This window comes from Diceros bicornis, chromosome 37 (assembly GCF_020826845.1).
Source record: "Diceros bicornis minor isolate mBicDic1 chromosome 37, mDicBic1.mat.cur, whole genome shotgun sequence".
In the NCBI taxonomy this organism is placed as follows: Eukaryota; Metazoa; Chordata; class Mammalia; order Perissodactyla; family Rhinocerotidae; genus Diceros; species Diceros bicornis.
In genome coordinates this window covers 11,555,506-11,576,458 of record NC_080776.1, presented here as the reverse complement: position 1 = coordinate 11,576,458, position 20,953 = coordinate 11,555,506, and the positions used below count along the sequence as shown (strand labels likewise).

The 20,953-nt window shown below is 42.5% G+C and overlaps 1 protein-coding gene across 3 annotated transcripts in view; it reads left to right on the top strand.

Annotated features, from left to right (window-relative positions):
- Positions 1–722: 722 nt before the first annotated feature.
- The window catches only part of EPHA4 (EPH receptor A4), a 140,444-nt gene continuing 120,213 nt past the window's right edge, over positions 723–20,953 (top strand). For 2 of the 3 annotated variants that reach the window (XM_058533088.1, XM_058533089.1), the window contains exons 1-3: positions 723–830; positions 3,924–3,991; positions 8,168–8,831. In XM_058533088.1, the coding sequence (XP_058389071.1) occupies positions 740–830; positions 3,924–3,991; positions 8,168–8,831 (823 nt within the window). In that variant the 5' untranslated portion in view covers positions 723–739. Of the gene's footprint in view, positions 831–3,923; positions 3,992–8,167; positions 8,832–18,065; positions 19,675–20,953 lie in introns of those variants that run through there. The other variant, XM_058533090.1, reaches the window with a different exon arrangement.

Here is a 20,953-nt window from a genome sequence, read left to right as displayed (position 1 = left end):
CTGAGCCCCGCTCCGGCCAGGCGCTGCTCTCGACGTCGGGGACCCAGAAGGTCCCCGCTCTCCAAGGCAGCTGGGGAACCTGGGGAGAAAGGAGTCATCAAGCCACAAAACTCCCCCTAAAAAACATTTCAAATGGAAATGCGCCACAAAGACCCAAGCAGGGCAAGGGATCAGAGGGCGGCTGTGGCCGCGCAGGAGTGAGGGTGCAGCCCCAGCCTGGGCGCGCAGGACAGCAACCTCAGAAAAGAGCAACAGCAAAGAGGCAGGTCAACTTTATACTCATTTTATTGCAATAAAAGAGCTTTTCCTCCATCTCAAACCGCCCGTGGAGGGGAGAGGGGGTTGCCAACCTTTCCTCGGGCTCCCTCCCAGTCAGTGAGGAGTCTTCCGAAGCTCCTTCCACCGCCCAGGGGCCGGACCCCTGGGGTGGCGTCTGGGGACCTCGCCGCCTCCGTCTGGCGGGGGCTGGGACCCCGCAGAGCTCGCCCCCTCAAACCCCGGGAGACCGCGCGCCCCGCGGGGCCCGGAGGGGGCGGGGCCTCAAGGCGGGCTCTGCCCGCTGGGGGCGGGGCCGGGCCGCCCATCTGCGCCGCCATTGGCCGCGGGCCCCGGACTGGCGGGTGCACGTCACGGGCCGGGCCCTCCCCCTTGGCAATGTCTTCAGCCTGCTGCGCTCCTAACTTAAGCATTTATTCCACTGGGATAGAAGCGGCGGCAACAGCGTTGGCACCGGCGAACCATGGCTGGGATTTTCTATTTCGTCCTCTTTTCGTTTCTCTTTGGGATTTGCGACGCTGTCACCGGTTCCAGGGTGTACCCCGCGAACGAAGGTAAGAGCGGGGCGGCCTTTCTGCGGTCGGGGACAGAGAGCGAAAGATCCGGGGGTGACTGTTCCCCGGGAGCGCGAGGCCAGCGGATGTGGGGGGATCCCGGCGTGAGCGGTGCGCCCCGACTCCGGAGAAGGGGGCCTGGCCGAGGGGATCTGCAAAGGGGAGGCGGGGAGCGGCTGGGCAGCCTGCCCCGGGGCGATGACCCTTGCCTGCGGCGGGGCTGCCCAAGTTTGCAGCGAAAGGACAAAGTTTATCAGCATCCGCCGGCGAGGCCAGCTCGAGGCGCCCCGGGGGGATGCGCGGGATCAATGCCAGGATTTTTTAAAAAATTCTGTGGACCTAGTGCTCCCTACCACCACTCCCCCAACCAGCCCGGGTGGAGGGGGAAACGGAAGCCTGGAGCGCGATGAGGGCTTTTGCTCCCAGGTTCTTGCGCAAGCCTTGCGAGCTCTGGTTTCTGCAAAGTTTCCCGAGCCCTGCGCTTCCCGGGACCGGCTGCAGGGCCTCCGCGGCGCAGCGGTCGTGGCGCCGCTCGCCGCTCGCCAGTGACCTGATTTCTAGCGCTCGGCGTCAGACACCTTTCTCCCCTCCGGACCCCGCGCCCCGGGGATACGATTTCTGGCCTAGGGGACCCAGGCTCCTCAGATGACCCCGCAGACCTGGGGAACCCTCCAGCGAGTTGAATGTACTCGAGTTTTTGCTTTTTGCCCCGGAACGGTACCCTGGGCTAGTTTGGAAGGAGCTTGCGGGACCGGCTGGACTGGTCTCAGTGCTCAGTTTTCTGCGCGTCGGTTTGGACGTTCTGGAAGGGTGGCCTGTATGTCTGTGTCGGGGAGGTGGGGGTTGATCATTTAGTTTCTGATGATCTCAGAGAAAGGCGAGTTGAGTGTGCGTGTGTATGTGTGCGTGGGGGTCTGTGTGTGTATGCGCGCGCGTGCACAAATGAGTGTATGTGGGTGCGCGGGCGCCCGCGTGGACGCGGACGATTGTGTGCCTGTGCGTGAGTGCCCTGATTGTGTGCGCGTTATGTTCCGGCGAATGCTCGTGCTCGAGCCTGCGTGCATGTAGCCTTGCATCCATCTCGCCGACTCTTTCACACCCCCCTCCTCCATCCATCCATCCATCCATCCATCCATCCATCCATCCATCCCTCCATCCGTCCATCCATCTCTTCATCCGTCCATCTCTCCAGGATCCGTTCATCCATCCTTGTGCAATCTATCATTTTCCCTGTTCCGAAGGAGGGAGCCAAAAACCAACTTAGCCTTGGCTGGTCAGCCGGTACCCAGAGCTCGCCAGACGGAGGCTCCCAGAGATGCACACACCTGCCAGCCGACACCGCTTGGGAAGAAAGGGGCGCTCTCTGACCCTCTCCATCTCCTCCCTCCTTCCGACGTGACTCCTCGTGCCGTCTCGGCCGCTGCCGCCCCTCGGTCCCCAGGGTCGTTTTTCTGAGCGGAATCGTGGGTCCCGCGTTCTCCTGACTACTTCGCACACTTGTTAGGACGCCCCCAAGACCTCTCGCAACAGACGTAGAGGAGATTTCTTTTTACCCTTCTCTTGCTTTTTCTTTGGCAACCAAAACTTGGAAGCCCCAGACACAAAAATGCTCTGATGGAGCCGTAGGCTGATGTAGAAAAAAGTGGGGGGAGGGGGGACTCTCCCCTCCCGGACCCCTCCTCCCCCTTAAAAATTAATTCATTTTGTTGCTTTTTATTCCCATCACGTTGCCTTTTCTCCCTTTTACCCTCCCTTTCTACTCCCTCCCTTTTTTTGTAAATTGGGTCTTATTGTTCCCTTTGTGTCCCTAATCCACCTTACATAAATCCAAATGGATGTAGGGGGCTTTTCTCTAGGCACCGAGAAGAGGGAGTGAGGAGGGGGCGCCACTCCGGGCGGGAGCGACCCAGGGAAGTCTCTACATTTTCAAATAATTAAGAGATCCCAGGAATTGAGGCTTCTCCGGAAAACCAAAGAGAAGGAGGCTGATTTTAAATCCTTTGAGTTCGGGGTGACATGAGGGGGATGTGGGCAAAATTCAGGAGTCTGGGGGCAAGATTGGGAGTTGGGGTGCGCAGGAGCAAAGATGAAGGCCTCTCATTCCCACCCCTCCCCCAGCCTGAAGAGCCAGGCTCGCCGATCAAATTAATAAGCCAGTGGTTCCTTGGAGATGGGCCTTTTCGACCCTCAGGCCTGCGGATCTCGGTGGGAAGGGGAATGCGGAGAGGTTAGGAATTCACTGCGTCCTTTTCAATGTCCTCCCTGCCTAGGACTGTTCCAGCCTGGGCGGGGTGCAGCAGCTCTGTCGCCGCCCTCCGGATCCCCCTAAGCTTGGACGCGCACTCTTAGGTGTAGCAGAAGCATGCGAAATCTCTTAGTACTCCATACCTAAAATTCAAACCAGTGATTTCCTCGTGGGCGGAGGACGAGTCGCCGATTGTCCTCTAAAAGATCCGGGAAAGAGAATCCTGAAGTCCATTTGCATGCTATTCTAGGCATCTGCCATTCCCCCTTTCTGAAACTTTGATATTTGAAAAAGCAGCGGTTACCACATCCCGGGCCTATTTATTTGGTGGTGGAGGGGGAAAAAAAAAAGGTGGGGGAGAGAACCTTTTCATGACTCTTTGAATCCTCTCTGATAGAATTCACTTGTGGCTCTGTCACCACCATGATGAGTTATGCGGTCATCTGAAACTTGCAAAAACAAATAACTCTGGGAGATACCAGACAGAGATGAATGCAGATTTTGCTCTGGAGTGTAACTGCCCTACACAGATCTATTTATTTTTTTGAGTTGTACTTGAGATTCCCTAGTCATCCTTTTTAGAAAATGAATCAACTGAGTCCCGGGATGGAATTTTAAATGCTAAGCAAGTTAAATAAATAAGAACCTGCAGATTTAAAAAGGGGAGAAGACCAAGTGAGTAATGATTATTTACATAAGTGAGACCAAGTTTAGATTTTGATTGGAGTTGGATATGCACACCCTGGGCACATATGGAAACGCTCAGGCAAATGGTTTTCATAGTATTGGCTTTTTGCAATTGGAAATTAATCTATTTCTCTCTCTCTCTCTCTTTTTTTTTTTTGTAGTTACCTTATTGGATTCCAGATCCGTTCAGGGAGAACTTGGGTGGATAGCAAGCCCTCTGGAAGGAGGGGTAAGTTCTGAGTTGCTTTCTGATCCAAAGGGTAAAAAGCAGTGATTAGCAACTTACTGAGAGTCCTAATGGCTTGATTCTTGTTGATTGTGGTGAGGGGGTCAGATTTCCGCCATGGCCTATGAAGTGAATTACGCTTTGTTGGAGAAATCATATACTCCCTTTGGATAGCTCTGTCATGGAAGAACTAGAAACCAAAAGGGCAGAAAGGGGTTTCAAAATTAGGAGATTGGTGGAGGCAGAGACTTAGATGCCTGTTTAAAACTAAAATACCGACAAGAAATATGATCTGGGGACCAAATTAGAATTTATGCCTATAACTGTGAAGGTCTTGAAGTACTGACAGGGTTAATTTTAGAGCAATTGTTCTGTTTTCAGATGAGGAAATTGAATAAATAAAGATATCAGGGAGAAACATTTCTAATTGTACCAGGCACTGGTTTGGTTCTGTGTATAAGCAGTGGGAGCTCCTTACCTTAAATCATGGTAAGGTATCATGACCTTAAATCAACTGCTGTTCTCATGCATACTGAGAGAGGAAGCCTTACATGAACTTGTGCCAAGGGTACCATATATGCAGAAAACCCCCCAAGCTTGAGTATGGTTGGTGCTAAATGTGAAAAGTTGAAGTATTTGGAATCCTGGTTCTCTGGGGATCGGGGAGGCTGGATCATAAACTATGAGAGAGCTCATCACTGTTCATTTCTTCTCCAATTTGCCATCACTGCCCCCATCAGAAGATTCAGAGAATAAATTTAAGTCAATGGGCACATTCTCCCCCCTTTCCCCTCCCCACTTAATAACAGGTCAGACTGAATCAGTTTCGGAAGGAAATCAGTACAACATGTAACTCTTGACTTCTGCCAAATTAAAATAGCTCTCAAATCCTTTAAAAAGTAAGCATGTCATCCCACCTTTACTTGGTAGTCTATGACTGAGTCAACTGATTAAAAGCAATGGGATGAAAGATGAGGAGTCTTTACCAGGCAAACATTGTAATGCCAGCTCCTAGTTTGGTGCTTCATGCCTGTCCATTGAACAAACAATAAAGGATTAAAAAATAAAGATTCATAGAAACTGTTATAGAAGACCGGTTTCAAATATAAGACAAAACAAGAAAGCAGTCACGAAAATGGAGAATTTTAGGCTTTTTCCAAAGCAGGGCTTGTCATCTGTTGGAAATAAAACAGAGACTGCCCTGCCTTGCTCTTTTTCTGTCTGAACTTGAATGCAGTTGGTTGGGTCTCTGCTGAAAAATTCTAGTCTGTCCTCAAAACCATTTTTTTAAAAGGAGGGAGCGTGATTGGCAGGCCTCTGGCTGTGTAGACAGGCTGTATTCACCGCTGATTGCAGGCAATTGCCCTCATCCTTTGAGTGGGAAGAAAGGTACAGCTTTATCTTATGAGAGTCAGACTCTTGTTAATCCTATACCCTGGAAAGGTCACTGATTCAGGGAAGCGTTCCCAGGCTACGCCAGGGGGATTGCTCTGTAGGTTGAATGTATTAGAACTGCGAGCAAAATTGAGGAGGGAAGGTATCACTACTTGCCTTAAAAAATTTAATGAGCCTTCTCTTTCTTACTGGCTGCTCTGGAGTTTGAAGAGAGAATGCATCTAGTATGATTTTGGACCTGACTTGTTACACTGAATGTGCATGTGACCTATTTAGAAGTGAGGAGTGACACATTTTTGTGTCCAGTCTATGGTCTGTCTAGTTTCTGGAAAGCTTTTATTGCAATTTAATATGCTACAGACGTCTTTCCCCCTGCCTCCTCACAACTGCTGAAAGAACACCTGCTTACTTTTTCTAGACATGAAACTTCTTTTGGTTATCTTGAAGTCTCTTAAAAACATACTTTGCATAGCTGATTGTATATAACGCGGAACTTTTTATGGGCTGAATGTAGATAGACATCTGAATGTAGAATGTAGTTTGTCCTTTTTCTTAAATATTATGTGCATAACATTTTAAGTATTATTGTGAGGGGTTACAAATGAAATTTTATTTGTGTATTAAGAGAATTAGTCATTCCAAAATACATAGTAGCCATTGACAAATTATGTGCCACATTATAAAGTTTAATCAATCTCTAGATGATGAAATGGCAGAGGACTTTTTCAGGCTGGGAATGAAGAGATGAATTGCATATCTACCAAGGAAAAATGAATTGGCTTTAAAAAGTTCCTTCTAGCTGAGAGTAAAAGCATATTTAAATCTTTTGATTATTCTGAAGTCTCTACTTATAGTTAGAACAGTTCACATCTCTCTTGGCTGGAAACTTGAAATTGCAATTTTGTCCAATAATGACATTTATTTGTTGTTGTCGTTCGTTTTAAAAAGAAAAAGAAACCTTATTTGACAATACCACCCAGGAAAAAATGAAATGTAGTGAGAGACAACTTGCTGTTCTCTTGTTTTTCTATCAGAACAAGTAAGCAGAACATGAAAATAATGGAAAGTGATGGCACCTGATGGCAACATTGTAGCAAAAACCCAATTTCTTAGCAGTGTTCCTCTAAAGGAGTATATTGAGTTTCTGACACTGATGGTAAAATACCAAACTAAGGGGAGATTTGTTGTTCTGGTGAATTGATCAATGTGGTTAGACAATTAAGTTTAGGCTGGAAAATTCACATTAGACCTGAATTATCCCGTATGAACTCTGGAAATATCCCTGTGTGCTTTCATTTACATTGATGAATATAACTTTCTATATTCCCTTTGTTCTGAGATGAGAAGCACGCTGAGTAGGGTTTTTTTTGAAGGTGGGGATCTAGTTTTGGATTTACGTGATTTTCCTCAAATAAGTAAATTACCAGTGATTTATTGCTCAGTGAATAAAAAGAAATTTTAATCACCATGGGGCACTTAATCCCTCCCAGTTCCAACTTTCGTAATGGTAGCAGATAAAAAGGATACAGAATTTTATGCATTATGGCCCTTCACGTAGTAACATTTTCATCCATTAATAGTTTTCCAATGCACAGATGTAAAATACATTAAAAGATACATTATGATTCTATGGCCTTCATTGGACTGAATGGAGCTTTAAGTGGAGCTATTATAGAATACGAATTTTTTTAACTGCCCTTTTTTCTTCTAATTATGTTCATGTGTTAGATACTGAGGCTGATTTATACCAGATCTATATAAATGCGTCACTACAGATATTAATGAAGAATTGGAGGCTCCCTCCCAATGTGGTAGGAGCCCCCAAACCATCTTGCTGCTTTTAGGATTATTTTTAAAAGGTTTGACAAGAGTGAAACTATATCTCTAGTCACAGTGAAATTTGCTGAACTCAGATTGTCCCATCATTAGAATCCCTGTTGGGATGTAGATTGTGAAGAAAACTGTACCATCTTCCTTTATTTTTCTCGGGCTTTCAATCATAAATACCGCTTACTATTTTATTTTCAATATTCACAGAATATGTAGAAGCAAAGCTTGTGTCCATTCTTGTTTACTTATTATATGTCTGTGGTTTAAAAATAAGAAAAATGTACAAGCTTTTTCATTGAATACATCCTCTTGAAAAGTGTCCTGCCGTTATAAATGATAGTGTATTGGAGACATCCAACCCTCAGATTTACTTTCTATCTTCCCAGGATTATCGAAACCAGAATGATGAGATTTTCTTTTCCCCTTTAAAGACGTTGCCAAAGAAATTGACTGACGGTTTTTTAGGTGTTAGAGAGCAACGTTCTGACAGGAACACCACTAATTAACTGATAATTGTCTTCCTTTGGCAAGCTCTGCTCTTCCTGCCCTTAATTTGCAGGTCTCTGCTCAGTTGTTGAAACAGTACACACACTAGTTTTTCATTTATGAGTAAATTTGAACTGTTGCCACTTGAAATTGTAGCTATTGTAAGAGGTGAATTTGAGGTTCTTAGACCACTGCAAGGAACTGCTGAGAAGTCATAAGCAGTAAATCCACCAGTGCCTCTGGATTTTAGGCAAAAGGATGAAACAATTAAAAAAAAAAAAACCACTTCCCCAATAAAATATTTTCTGATCTCCCATAGGATGCTTTATTAATGAGGATGGATGTTCAGTAGTTATCTTTCTTGTTGAAACAGTTGAAACATTGGTGTCCTATGAGAGTAAAATGGGCTTGACAAATCACTGTATGATGAAATCTTGTGATTGATACGTTTCCTTTGGATCTTTGCAGTGGGAGGAAGTGAGTATTATGGATGAAAAAAATACACCAATCAGAACCTACCAAGTGTGCAACGTGATGGAACCCAGCCAGAATAATTGGCTCCGAACTGACTGGATCACCCGAGAAGGGGCCCAGAGGGTGTACATTGAGATTAAGTTCACCTTGAGGGACTGCAATAGTCTTCCGGGCGTCATGGGGACCTGCAAGGAGACGTTTAATCTGTATTACTATGAATCAGACAACGACAAAGAGCGCTTCATCCGAGAGAGCCAGTTCGCCAAGATTGACACCATCGCCGCCGACGAGAGCTTCACCCAGGTGGACATTGGCGACAGAATCATGAAGCTGAACACTGAGATTCGGGATGTAGGGCCACTGAGCAAAAAGGGGTTTTATCTGGCGTTTCAGGATGTGGGGGCCTGCATTGCCCTGGTATCGGTCCGCGTGTTCTATAAGAAGTGTCCGCTCACCGTTCGCAACCTGGCCCAGTTTCCAGACACCATCACAGGGGCCGATACATCTTCCCTGGTGGAAGTCCGAGGCTCCTGTGTCAACAACTCAGAAGAGAAGGATGTGCCAAAAATGTACTGTGGGGCAGATGGTGAATGGCTGGTACCCATTGGCAACTGCCTATGCAATGCTGGGCATGAAGAGCGGAATGGAGAATGCCAAGGTAAGAAGAGCCATATTGTACTTTTCATTAGGGCTTAGTGCACGTAATTAAATCAGAGATGAGACTAAATGGAGTAAAGCCAGTAATTAGCAGCCCCCTGTGGGATGTGGTGGGACAGAGGGGTCTAATGAGTAAGTGCTATAGCTCCAGGTGGCAAGGCTAAGACATTCCTAACACTGACAAAATAAATGATGCTGCTGTAATCAGCAGAAGGCCAAACGCATTTGCTAACAGGCACTTAGACCTGAACCCGCTTGATGCATCCTCTGAAATGTAAATGAACAAGCTTAAGAACCAGGCTGGTTTCACCCTTGCTTCAAGAGGGTAGACACATTTTCAAACCACAGTTTTCCCGTCCATAGACTTGGTAAAATGACAAGGATGGTAAATATCTCTCATCATATGTGTATGTATGTGACCGATTTACATGTGAAATTAGGATTGCGTTGTTCCACTTCCCTCCTGCTGATTAAAATCGAGCTATGTGAAGAAAGTTCAGTTTTCCCTGCCTTGTGGACCAGTGTAGACGTGGCTCAACGAAGCTCAGTGACAGTGTTTCCAGTACATTCTGTCCCACTGAGCACCCATTGATAGGGTTTCTGAGTGAAATTAATCTTGACGCAAGACCTCTTTATTTCCCTGAGGAGGTGATAAAGAGCTAGTAAGAGTCTTCTTATTTGATCTGTGGTCAGAGACAATAGTCAATTGTGATCCATTTTGGTTATTGAGTTTTGGAAGAAATCTAGGTATTTTTTTGTCATGTTAATTGCTATTTATCATATTACTAAGGGGATTTTTTTTTCCCTCACCTTGAGTTCAGTGCATGCAATTCCTTCTTCATGTCCCCCTCCTGTCAGAATACTGGGGAGTTTGTAAAATTTCTTTCTTACAGCAGCTTTGTTTCTGAGTTAGGGATGAGAGTAATCCATATTTATATGAATTGCTCATATCATGTGTGGATTAAGGCTTAAAAAAAATCAGTTGCTGAAGGCTTTTATTTTTGCTTGGTATTTATTTTTAGTGGTTATCAATAGTCTGCTGTTGCCAATCTTATCATGGTTACTACTGAACAGTGTAACTCTGGTCGGATCTATGGAACAGATCAGATTAATCTTTTCTCAGGGTGCTTGTTGAGTTGTAGGCGGGATGGCCCATGGTTCACCTGATTTGGTGATTAAAGAGCCTGAAATAACTGACTGCCAAGCAATTTGTCTGGCATTTCAACCATGTTAATGACAGAGTGGGATTAACTATGGGGCAACCCACTTGACTGACTGGAAATCAACAGTTATAACCCAAAGAAAACTGCATTTTTGATAATTTGGTGTCATAGAGTTATGCATTTCTTCTTTCATAGTTTATACTTTTCTAAAGTGCCGCTCCTGATTTGCTATAATTACTTGTAGAAGTAGCTAACAGTGAATGTCTTTAATTTCACTGTAAATAAAACAGAATAAAGGCTGGCAAACTTTTCAGTTGACCTAGAGTCAAAAGGCAAACTTATAAGCTTGAAGATGTAAAAGTTGGAATTTAGATTGTTTTTATAAAGATTCATTTCTTGCCATTTTGTTTGCTCTTAGCAACTGCTAGATAAACTGTACCAAACTGAAACTAGAAAGTATATTCTGGTATTAATATTAGAAAATCTGTGAGTGCATTGTTATTGGCACCTAAATTACAATAATCATAGCAGGAACAGTGAAATGAACAGAGCAATGACACCACATCACATTTTAGAGTAAATTAGTCTGCCTTTTTGATTTTTGTAAGACAAGACTTGCACATCTTCATATGTCAAGATTCTCATATATATTTTAAAAAAACCCACCGTTGTCTTCCATTTCCTGCTCAAATGTTCACATGTCTGGCATTAGTACATCTCTCTGTATCTAATGTCATTGATTTTCAATTGTTACAGAGCCCAGTAACTCATTCATTGCTATACTGTGAAACTCCTTGACATTTTTACAACCCAAATTATAAGGAAAAGAGAAAAAGATGGAAAGGGAAGTGAATGTAAAGGCAATTGAACATTTTAGTAGTTTGCTTTATGGAAATAATCTTGAGAATTCATTTAATCATGTGGTTCATAGAAGGGGAGGGGCTCAATGTTTTAGGTCCAGTCCATGTCTGAGCAAAAACTGTTCCTAACACGAGGCCAGGCATTTAATGGAAGGGGAAGGTCGATGGAGCCATTTTTGAGAATCTTCAGTGTTTTCACACCTGCTACCCAGGTACTCTGTTTGCTACTCATAAAACGATTAACTCTTCCAAGAAGACACTTTGTGCACAAAACCTTGCACTTTACTTGTGTATCGTTTTTAATACTACCAGGTCAGAATATCTGATGAATTTAGGGAGGAAGGAGCAACCTGAATGACAAAGGATTCTTAAATTTCAAACTTGAGTGAGACTTTTTAAAGATGACTCAAGGGGCGGGCCCTGTGGCGTAGTGGTTAAGTGCTCACACTCCCCTGCTGGCGGCTGGGGTTCGGACCCCTGACTCGCACTGACGCACTGCTTGTCAAGCCATGCTGTGGCGGTGTCCCATATAAAGTGGAGAAAGATGGGCACGGATGTTAGCCCAGGGCCAGTCTTCCTCAGCAAAAAAAAAAAAAAGAAGAAGAAGAAGAAGAGGAGGATTGGCAACAGATGTTAGCTCAGGGCTGATCTTCCTCACAAAATAAATAAATAAAGATGACTCAAGACTGTAAAAATCTTAAGAGTAATAAAAAATGGTTGTCTTCATCCTTGACATCATTACTGGGGGTCAGAGAAACATCCAAGTAGAGCAGAATGAACATCAAGGCAAGGAAAAGTGTCTAGGGCCGGCCCCGTGGCTTAGCGGTTAAGTGTGCACGCTCCGCTACTGGCGGCCAGGGTTTGGATCCCGTGCGTGTACTGATGCGCTGCTTCTCTGCCCATGCTGAGGCCGCGTCCCACATACAGCAACTAGAAGGATGTGCAACTATGAGGTACAACTATCTACTGGGGCTTTGGGGAAAGAAAGGAGGAGGATTGGCAATAGATGTTAGTTCAGAGCCGGTCTTCCTCAGCAAAAAAGAGGAGAATTAGCATGGATGTTAGCTCAGGGCTGATCTTCGTCACCAAAAAAAAAAAAAAAGTGTCTAAATTTGGTCACTTAGCTGTATGACCTTGAGTATGGTTTTTAAGCCCTCTGAACCTTGGTTTGTTCATCTGTAAAATGGATTGATAATAATTGTACTGAGCTTACAACTTAGAACACACTGATGTAAGGTGGGTAAAAGTCACCTTTGTAGATTGTAAAGCGTTAAACCAATGTTAACGCTAACATTTCTTTTATCATTCTGCTCTTCCCAAGGTCATAACTGTTGACTTTTAAGGGTGTTGAGTTGAAATAGTAAAAGAGAAGTCCAGCTCACTGCCACTCTTGGAAGTCAAGTCTAAAGATAGGAAACATCGTCCTTGCCCTAACAAAGAATAATGTCCATTTTCATGCTTCATACTGAAAATGGTATTTGGAAAGTGTCATTTTTTTTCCTCCCCTGTAGGAAAGAGAACTTTGCTTTGAGTGAGAGAAAAGCGATTTGGGGGTGGGACAAGAAATAGCAGGGTGTAAAGAAAGCTTAAGAAGGAATGCAAAGGAGAACTGGCAAGTTTTCAGAACCCTGGCAGCAGGTTCCTCCCCAGTTGTCTTTTCAATGGGTTGGCTGTGGCAGGACAAATAGAAGAACGGGTGAAAGGTCACCTACTTCCTCATCCATCTTCCTTGGGGTCTGGGAGGTCAGAGTGAAGATTGATTAAGATCTCAAACGTTTGACAAAGGATCCTTGGACAAAAATGGCCAAGGCGGGCGGGGGCCTGGGCTGTGCTGTTGTTTGAATCTAACCCTGGTCATCTGCCAGAGTCCTCAAGGGACCTTGGGGACAGAACTACACTTCCTCTGGGAGTTCTTACCTCCGAGCGGTACATGCTAATGGAGACGAAGGACGAAGAGCTGCGTGAAAGTGTCAAGAGCGTGGGGTGATGGCGGGCTTGCCCTCGGAGGCAGCTGCAAGTTCATTCTGCTCTTGAATAGCGTTTTCTGAAATGATCTGGCTCAGTCTCACCAGGACAACAAAGAGCATCAGCCACTCGTCTGTCATCTCCAGGAGAATGTGTGGCTGGTGACAGCAGCAGTTTGAACTTGCCTAGTAGTTGGGTGCAGAGGATAACTAACTGTTCTAGTTAGTCTAGTTACCAAATCACCTTAGACTGTCAGAAAAAGAAAACGAATCCACCTCAGACACCCCCGCCATACACACACACATATACCACACCCCGTGAGGGAATGTTCCAGATGTTTTACAGGGTTGTTTTCATTACCTCAGAAATATGAAGCAGAAGGAAGAGAGGAAAAGATTCTTTATTAACTTATTTTTTGCTTAATTAAAAATCTGAAAAAAGAAAGGAAAGTCTCAGATTTACTCTTTGTGAAATATTAATAAGCAATATTTTCAGAGAGTACATATTAAAATAATACTAATAAAAAGAAAACATTCTTATGGAGTCACTCTTAAGGTCAAATAATCACAACTGTGACAAAATTTAGCTAGGTGGGAGTCAAGCCTTAATGAAATATACAATTTTGCTATAAATTGGCATCATATATAACTGGGACCTATATTGTATATCATTATGTATATGATGCCTTCACATCAGCAAAAGGTATCTTATTAAAAGCTCTTGAGAAAGAAAAAGACAGAAATGCTTTGATAGCTGTAAAATAGAAATATTTCAAATTTGTGCTCTGAAAAGAAGAGAGCTGTGTTTAAAAAAAAAGGGATTACTGTGTTTTCCTAGTATACTATAGAAGGACCTTATGCGAAAGAGGTGCTGGAAAGGAAGCATTTAAAATATAGTTCAGAGAGATGCTGTTTCACATCCTTTCTACTTTTGAAATTTTTCTTCTACCTTTGAATCATGTCTTTAAGAATCAATTGCTTGAATCACATGGCTGCTTTTATCTCTGGCTTTGAAGCGTGGCTGTGATCATTGAAAGGCACCCTTCTTCATATATGGGAAGGGCAGGGTTTAATTATTGTCCTTTTTCTGTTATACTTTTTTATTTCTCCTTCTTCGTGTGACCAGGCTTCTTTTGTGAATGTGAATCATGCAATGGTCTCTATTTTGGGTTCGCCAAAGCATCACGTAGGAATTATCTCAGTTAGGGATTTTTGAATATGGTGTTGAAGATTTGATGACTTATTTCAGTCTAACTGAGCTTCCTTGTACCTTTCAAAACTGAATTCAGACATAATTATTCTGTTAAGACTTGAATCTTTAGGAAAAAGACTGATTAAATGGCTTTTCAATGACTACTGTGCAGAGGTGGTCATGTTATAAGTTTGACTTTCACATCATTGAACTTTACTAAGTTTTTTTTCTTGGCATTTAATTGATGAATTTAACATTACCAATGAACTACATGCTTCAAACTCTTACGCCAACATTTTATGAGTTACCACTCTTTACAATTTGGCAGGTAACCTAAATATATCTTTATACATGTATTTAAAAAAAATAACAGAAGTGGAATCATCCTCTTAATCGTCATCTTGTTTTTATTCTGCTTGACTCTTTATCATGGATGTCATTGCATATTAGAGAATACAACTTTTCTTCGTTCTTTATAATTGATGATTGTTAATCCATAGTATAAATATGTCAAACTTCATTTAATTTTTCCCTTATTGGTAGATATTTATGTTGTCTTACTTTTTCCTGATAATATTTTTTAAACAAACGCTTTAATTTGTAAATGTGCATGCACATATTTTCTTTTCTTTTCTTCTTTTTTTTTTTTTTGTGAGGAAGATCAGCCCTGAGCTCACATCCATGCCAGTCTTCCTCTTTTTGCTGAGGAAGACTGGCCCTGGGCTAACATCCGTGCTCATCTTCCTCCACTTTATACGGGACCCCGCCACAGCATGGCCTGACAAGCGGTGCGTCGGTGCGGGCCAGGGATCCAAACCCGGGCTGCCAGCTTTGGAGCGCACGCACTTAACCGCTGCGCCACGGGGCTGGCCCCTGTGTGTACATTTTTGTTAAAAAATTGAATGATTAACATGACTTCGTTGTTTTTCTGGCTTTATCTTGTTCAAGTAGTTTAGTAAAACTTCTTTATCACGGAAGTGTAAGTGAAGGAGTGCACTCCAGTATAACCAGACAAGTAACACCAGCAACAATTATGGAACATAGTGGGGCCTCATTAAAAGTGCATTAAATGAATAAATAAATGCATAAGGAGTTGCTACCTGTTTCATATTAAACATTTATTTGGAGGAATAATGTTTCCTGGAGTCAACAAGGGATGTCAAAATCTTTGCGTATGACTAATATATTAATGAGGTCCATGTTTATAATTCCTACTTCAGTTGAGTCTTAACTATTTTCATCTTGCTTATGAATCATCTCTATGTCTGAATGTTCAAAAATCTCTGTAGCACGTGAGTTAACATAGAGTTAGTACAAAATGGCTAAGACCTGCCTTTGGAGTTTGAGACTTGAGTTTAGTTACTAGTTGTGCTACTTAATCAGATGTGTGATCGTGGACACTAAACCTCCCTAATCTCCAGTTCACATTTGCAAATTGGTGTCAATAGTATGCTATTGTGTATGATACACACATAAAGCATGTATGTATAGAGTAAAGGGTTTAGGGTAGTGCTTAGAATGATTAAGGGCTTAGTAAGTAGAAATTGTTATTGTTAATTTTATTGTTGTTAGATGGAAATATGGTGACAATGTGGGCTGTTTGATCAGTGTCTGTTCAACAATGAAAGCAGTTCATTTAGTTCCAGAGTAGAGGGTTTTTAGTTTTTGTTTTTAGGGGAGAGCAATGGTGACACATAAGTAGGGATAGGGAATGATAGGAATGGCTGGTCTTGCCTATATTGATCAAATCCTGTTCTCCAAGTTACTTTGCCATTGCAGTGGCTCTCAAAGTGTGTTGCGGCTGCGTTCCCCAAGACCCTTTCACATGGTCTGCGAGGTCAAAACTTTCTTAATAATACTGAGACGTTATTTTCCCTTTCCTTCGCTTTCTCTCATGAATGAAGCTTTCCAGGGGCTACCTGATGTGTGATATCTCGTCAAATGGAAAACAAAAGCAAATATGAGAAGCTAGCTGGCCTCTCTTAAGCCAGGCATTGAAGAGATGTGCCAAAAATAACTAATTAATTAAATAATACTACTCACAAGTTTTGTTTTGGGAAATAATAGTTATTTCTTCATTAAATTATGTGATTTGTGTTAACATATAATGGATTTATTATTGATATTTTTAAATGAATTAATAAATAATTTAAAAATTTCTCGGTTTCAACTTCCAATGGTAAATATTGATAGCTTTAACTCACATGAATAAACAAAAACCCTCTGGCATCCTCAGTATTTTTCAGAATGTGAAGGGGTTCTGAGACCAAAAGTTTGAGAACCGTTGTACTAGTCTATGAGCCTTCGAGTTTCTCTGGCAGGCACTTTGAGTGCACTTCTGTCTGCTGCAGACACTTTAAAAATTAAAATGAAATAAGAAAGCTCTGAAAACCGTTTCAGAATCTGGGAGATTTAGGTAGCTTAGAAGAATGGCATTACATTTATTCAACCCTCTAGATGTTTCTATAAAATTAGGAAGCAATTTATAACTCTTGGCCTTTTAAAAGCTGTTTTTCGGTGTCCAGTAACACAGCTCAGTGCTCTTTTTAGTTTTATTGTGCTTGTGAGAGGGAATGATTAGAGAAGGCCTCAGCTGTCCCCTGGACCCTGAGAGACTGTGTCTTTTTCTCTTAGGGCATCAAACCTTTCCGATTGTATTTTCTTACGCCTGGTACCTCTGTACCATTTTGGGGAGAAGAGCAGGTGAGGTCGCTGGGTCCCGAGATCTGGAGGGTAATTAATAGCTTCATGACTAAATGGACATTTTATGAATATTCAGGGTCTATTTCAGCTTCCTGGGAAACAGTTGTGTCAGTACTGCTTACAACTCCCTTTGGAGACACCGAGTGTTTGTGGGTGAACGCGGGTCGTCAGCTGTCCGCCTAGGGTTGCTTTTCCAGGCAGCAGATTCTTCATTTGCATGTTCTGTATGCACCCTCATGCAAAACAGCACACCCATTTCCCCCTTGCACAAAGGCAATGAGGGCTTCCTTTGGAAACTCCGGCCAAAATGTCCTTCTGTTTATGCAGAACCCAATGATTTAGACACCATGCAAATTAATTCGGTTTTGATTTGCATGCTTCCAGAGATTGGGGGTGGGAGGCGGAAAGTGGACTATTTGCACACCTTTTTGTGTGCTCCCTCCCGCCCTGGTGTGGCTGGTTGTCACTCCCGGCCCCTTGCCCCGTGCAAAACAACCCCAGCTCCCACTGCTCGTTTTATTTTGACCTTTGGAGAGGAACCTAGCCTTGGTGAATCCCTTGGCTTGTCTGTTTAGTGACAGCTTCAGCTGGAATCTTGCTGTTCTTTCTGAGGTGGGAGGAGATGGCACTATTCGGATTATGCTAGGAATGTTTAGAAGTGTCCCAATAAAGGGCTTAAAAAATTGTAAAGTAAAAAGATAAAATTCTTTGTAAAAGAACTATGAGACTTCAGGAAGTTCCGAAAATAGGCCTTAGGTCACTAGTGGGCTGGAATCCATTCATTCCTTCAACAAGTAGATATTGATATTGCAAGCCTATAATGGACAGGTGATCATTGCTATTTTCTTTCTTTTTTTTTAAGATTGGCCCTGAGCTAACATCTGTTGCCAATCTTCCTCTTATTCTCTCTTTCTCCCCAAAGCCCCAGTACGTAGTTGTGTAACCTAGTTGTAGGTCCTTCTAGTTCTTCTATGTGGGATGCCGCCTCAGCATGGCTTGATGAGCGGTGAGTAGGTCCGCGCCCAGGATCCGAACTGGCCAACCATGGGCCACCGAAGCCAAAGGTGTGAACTTAACCACTACGCCACCGGGCCGGCCCCCATCATTGGTATTTTCATCCGTGTTTCTACATCTATGAATGAATACGTCAGTCTTCATACCTAGAATCATAATTAAAATCCCTTATTTTCACTTATATCCCAGAAAAATTTCTTCATAAGGTGTCTTGACTTTAATTCAGTTCCTTATTCTATATGCGTAGTCACTTTGGGTTGAATATTGCTTTTTGAATTCCTGCCTTCCCATTTCACCCGGTGCCTCCAAATTGACTTAACCTTCGCTTTATTCCTCTAGAATGAAAACGCAAGCACGCTGAATATTTCACCTCAAAAACCTCACTCTCTGCTTGAAAACAGCACTATCTTCAGAAGACCATGATCATATGTATTCTATAAACTAGAAGAGGAGGACTTGGCATGAAATGTTTTTGAAGTTCGATTAGTACTGAGTTCAAGCTAATTTCACAGGGCAGCAAATGAGCATAGCCAGACTTTGCAGCGTAATTAAATGGAGGCAGGGTCAGCTAAAACAACATCTAACTGTGGAAGAGCTTTGGGTTAGCAAATGGTCTGACAAAGTTTGATGACGCTGTTCAAAGTCCATTTGGGATGGATTATTAGGATTAAAGAACACCAGAAGGTTCTGTACTTGGTGTGTTCTCTGGTGTCATTAGTGGATGAGAAAATTCAGCTGCTTCTCTGGCTCTTGTTTCTAAGGATGGATTTAAACAGACCCACACTTCTCAAAGGTGATCTTCCTAACCTCTCTTAATAAGTTACAGATCTCAAATTGCTCAAAATCTTTAAAATACCATTTGAAGCAAGTTGATTGATAATTATCATTTCCCCTACGTGTACAGATATTTTCCACAGCAGTACAAAGCTATGGTACAGTTTCTTAATTACCCAGATAATCCTGTTTGCTCGTATTTTTAAACTATGAAGTGCTGGGTAATTATTCAATTCTTAATAGAAGGCAAATGGCAATGTAAACAATAATTAGGATGTTAGACAGACTAATGGGCTTCAAAGCAAATTGGATTTTTTTCATACTGTTCAGCATGAAGTCCCATAAAGCTAACAATTTAGAATCAAGGCCGAAAAGGTTCCATTTTGTTCATATTTTGTGGCGTTATCTCTTCATGGCTTGCTTCGGTGAATAGCAGTTTGCCCCAGTGAAGCTGGCTGTACCCAAGCCAAATGTTTCTGGAACAATCGCTTCCCTGCTGTTTGACATTTGTCTGTGTTCTCCCAGGGCTCCAGATTGGTCCTTTGTCTGCTTCAGATCCAAGGGGTCAGAGGTTAACGGAATACTGATTTCCTCCCATAATACCATGGCAGGTAAATATGGGCCCACCTCATGATCAGTTAAGACACGGCTCAGTTAGGAATGCTTTTCTCACGGGCTTTTATCCTTAAGAACTTCCCTGATTTAAGTCGCCAAGTTTCTAGCTATTGCTTTCCACAGTGGATCCTTCATTATGACCGCTGCTGTCTCTTTTATATGGCTTTTTCCATTAATAACTATTCACAGTTAACAATATATCCCCAGAAATACATGACTTGAAAACTCTGAGCAAATCATCGCTTTTGATGAATTAATTTTACAAACAGAATGTGATAATACTTTGCAATGTTTGCGCACTTAATTATGTCTTGCAGTCTTATCTGTACTGTTATGTTTCATTGATGAAATAATAAACTGATAACAAAGGCAATAGACAAAGATACTTTAATAATGGTGCTATTACCTCCCCCTTCTTTTTTTTCCACCCAGTCTTCATGGTGTGTTGGCAGTTAGAGGTATAATTAAACGAACAATCAATTTTATTTTCCATTTTCATCATTTATGAAGATGTCCATGCATTCATCAATATAAATGTTATTAATATTTTACATCAGTTTAATTATATCAGTCTCAATTTTTCTCTCAAGACCAATGTAACTCAATAGACTACTTCCTAATTGGTTATGATGCACACATAGGCTTTAGAAGTTTAAAATATCTTTCAAACTTTCAAACTTCTTGTTATCATCAATTCACTTTATGCCTCTTTATTCTATATATTAGCTACCCAATTTCTATTGGGCCAACCTCTTTCACCTTGCCCCGTGAACTTGATACTTAGATTCTTAGATTTATTTTCAGTTTCAAGTGTTTGAAAAAGACATCTCCACTTTGAAACACAGTTTCCTTTTGAAGCCTCCAGGTTGGCTATGACTGAAGCTGCCCCCAGGCAAATTAGCATGTTAAAAGAATGGATCAATACCTTTCTGGATCCTCCACCCTTCTTGCTGGCTTCCAAGGGGGAAGAGTGTTGAAGAACACTAGGAGGTCCTTGACAGATGTACCAAGGGACTTCAAGAGGATTGTGGTGTGCGGAACATTTGACAGCTTGATCCAGTGCCAGGACCGCTTCTCCGCTGGCCGTGTGAAAATGGATGCAAGAGGAATTGACAGCTTCAGGAAAGCTCTAGCAGTTCATGTAATTATGGACAGGATTAGAAGAAAAGTGTTGGGAGAAATAAGAGATCAATACAAGGGCACTAGTTGTCTGAACTCAACTTTAGCTGTTTGAGAATTCCATTTGGTAACATTTAGGCTGTGTGGAGAAAAGAATATTTTATAGGCTTGTTTTTTTAAGGGTTGTGTAAACCTATGCATAAGAAAAAATATATAAGCAGCCACAGATTTTTGAGAGCGGACTTGTAGGTAATTAACAGTGTAATGCTTCCAGTACTTAAGATGCAAAGGTGCTAATTAGCTAATGGGAGAAATTGAGATTTCATTACTCTGTGTCTCTAACGAGGTGCCAGCAAAGAAGTGCAGCTGAAGGTAATATATGAACATTCAGATGTCCCTTTACAGTATTTTCTTTAGGAAGTGCCTCTTTGTTTATATCCTAGAGTTTAAAATTAGCCGAATGCAGGCAGCACTAAAACAATTTACAAGTGTGTGTGTTTTTTTTAAGAAAGAAACTCATTTTCGTGAAGTGAGAACCCTAGCTTTGCATGAATGAAAAGAAAAGCATTAAAAAAAGGTTTGAAATACACAACCCCTGAGGATCCCAAATGGTCTTACTTTTCAGAAGTTATCTTCCACAGGGCAAAAATAGCTACTGTACTTAGTTAAAATGAACTCAAGTACGTAATTTATTCTAACCTTCATGAAGGATTCTGGGA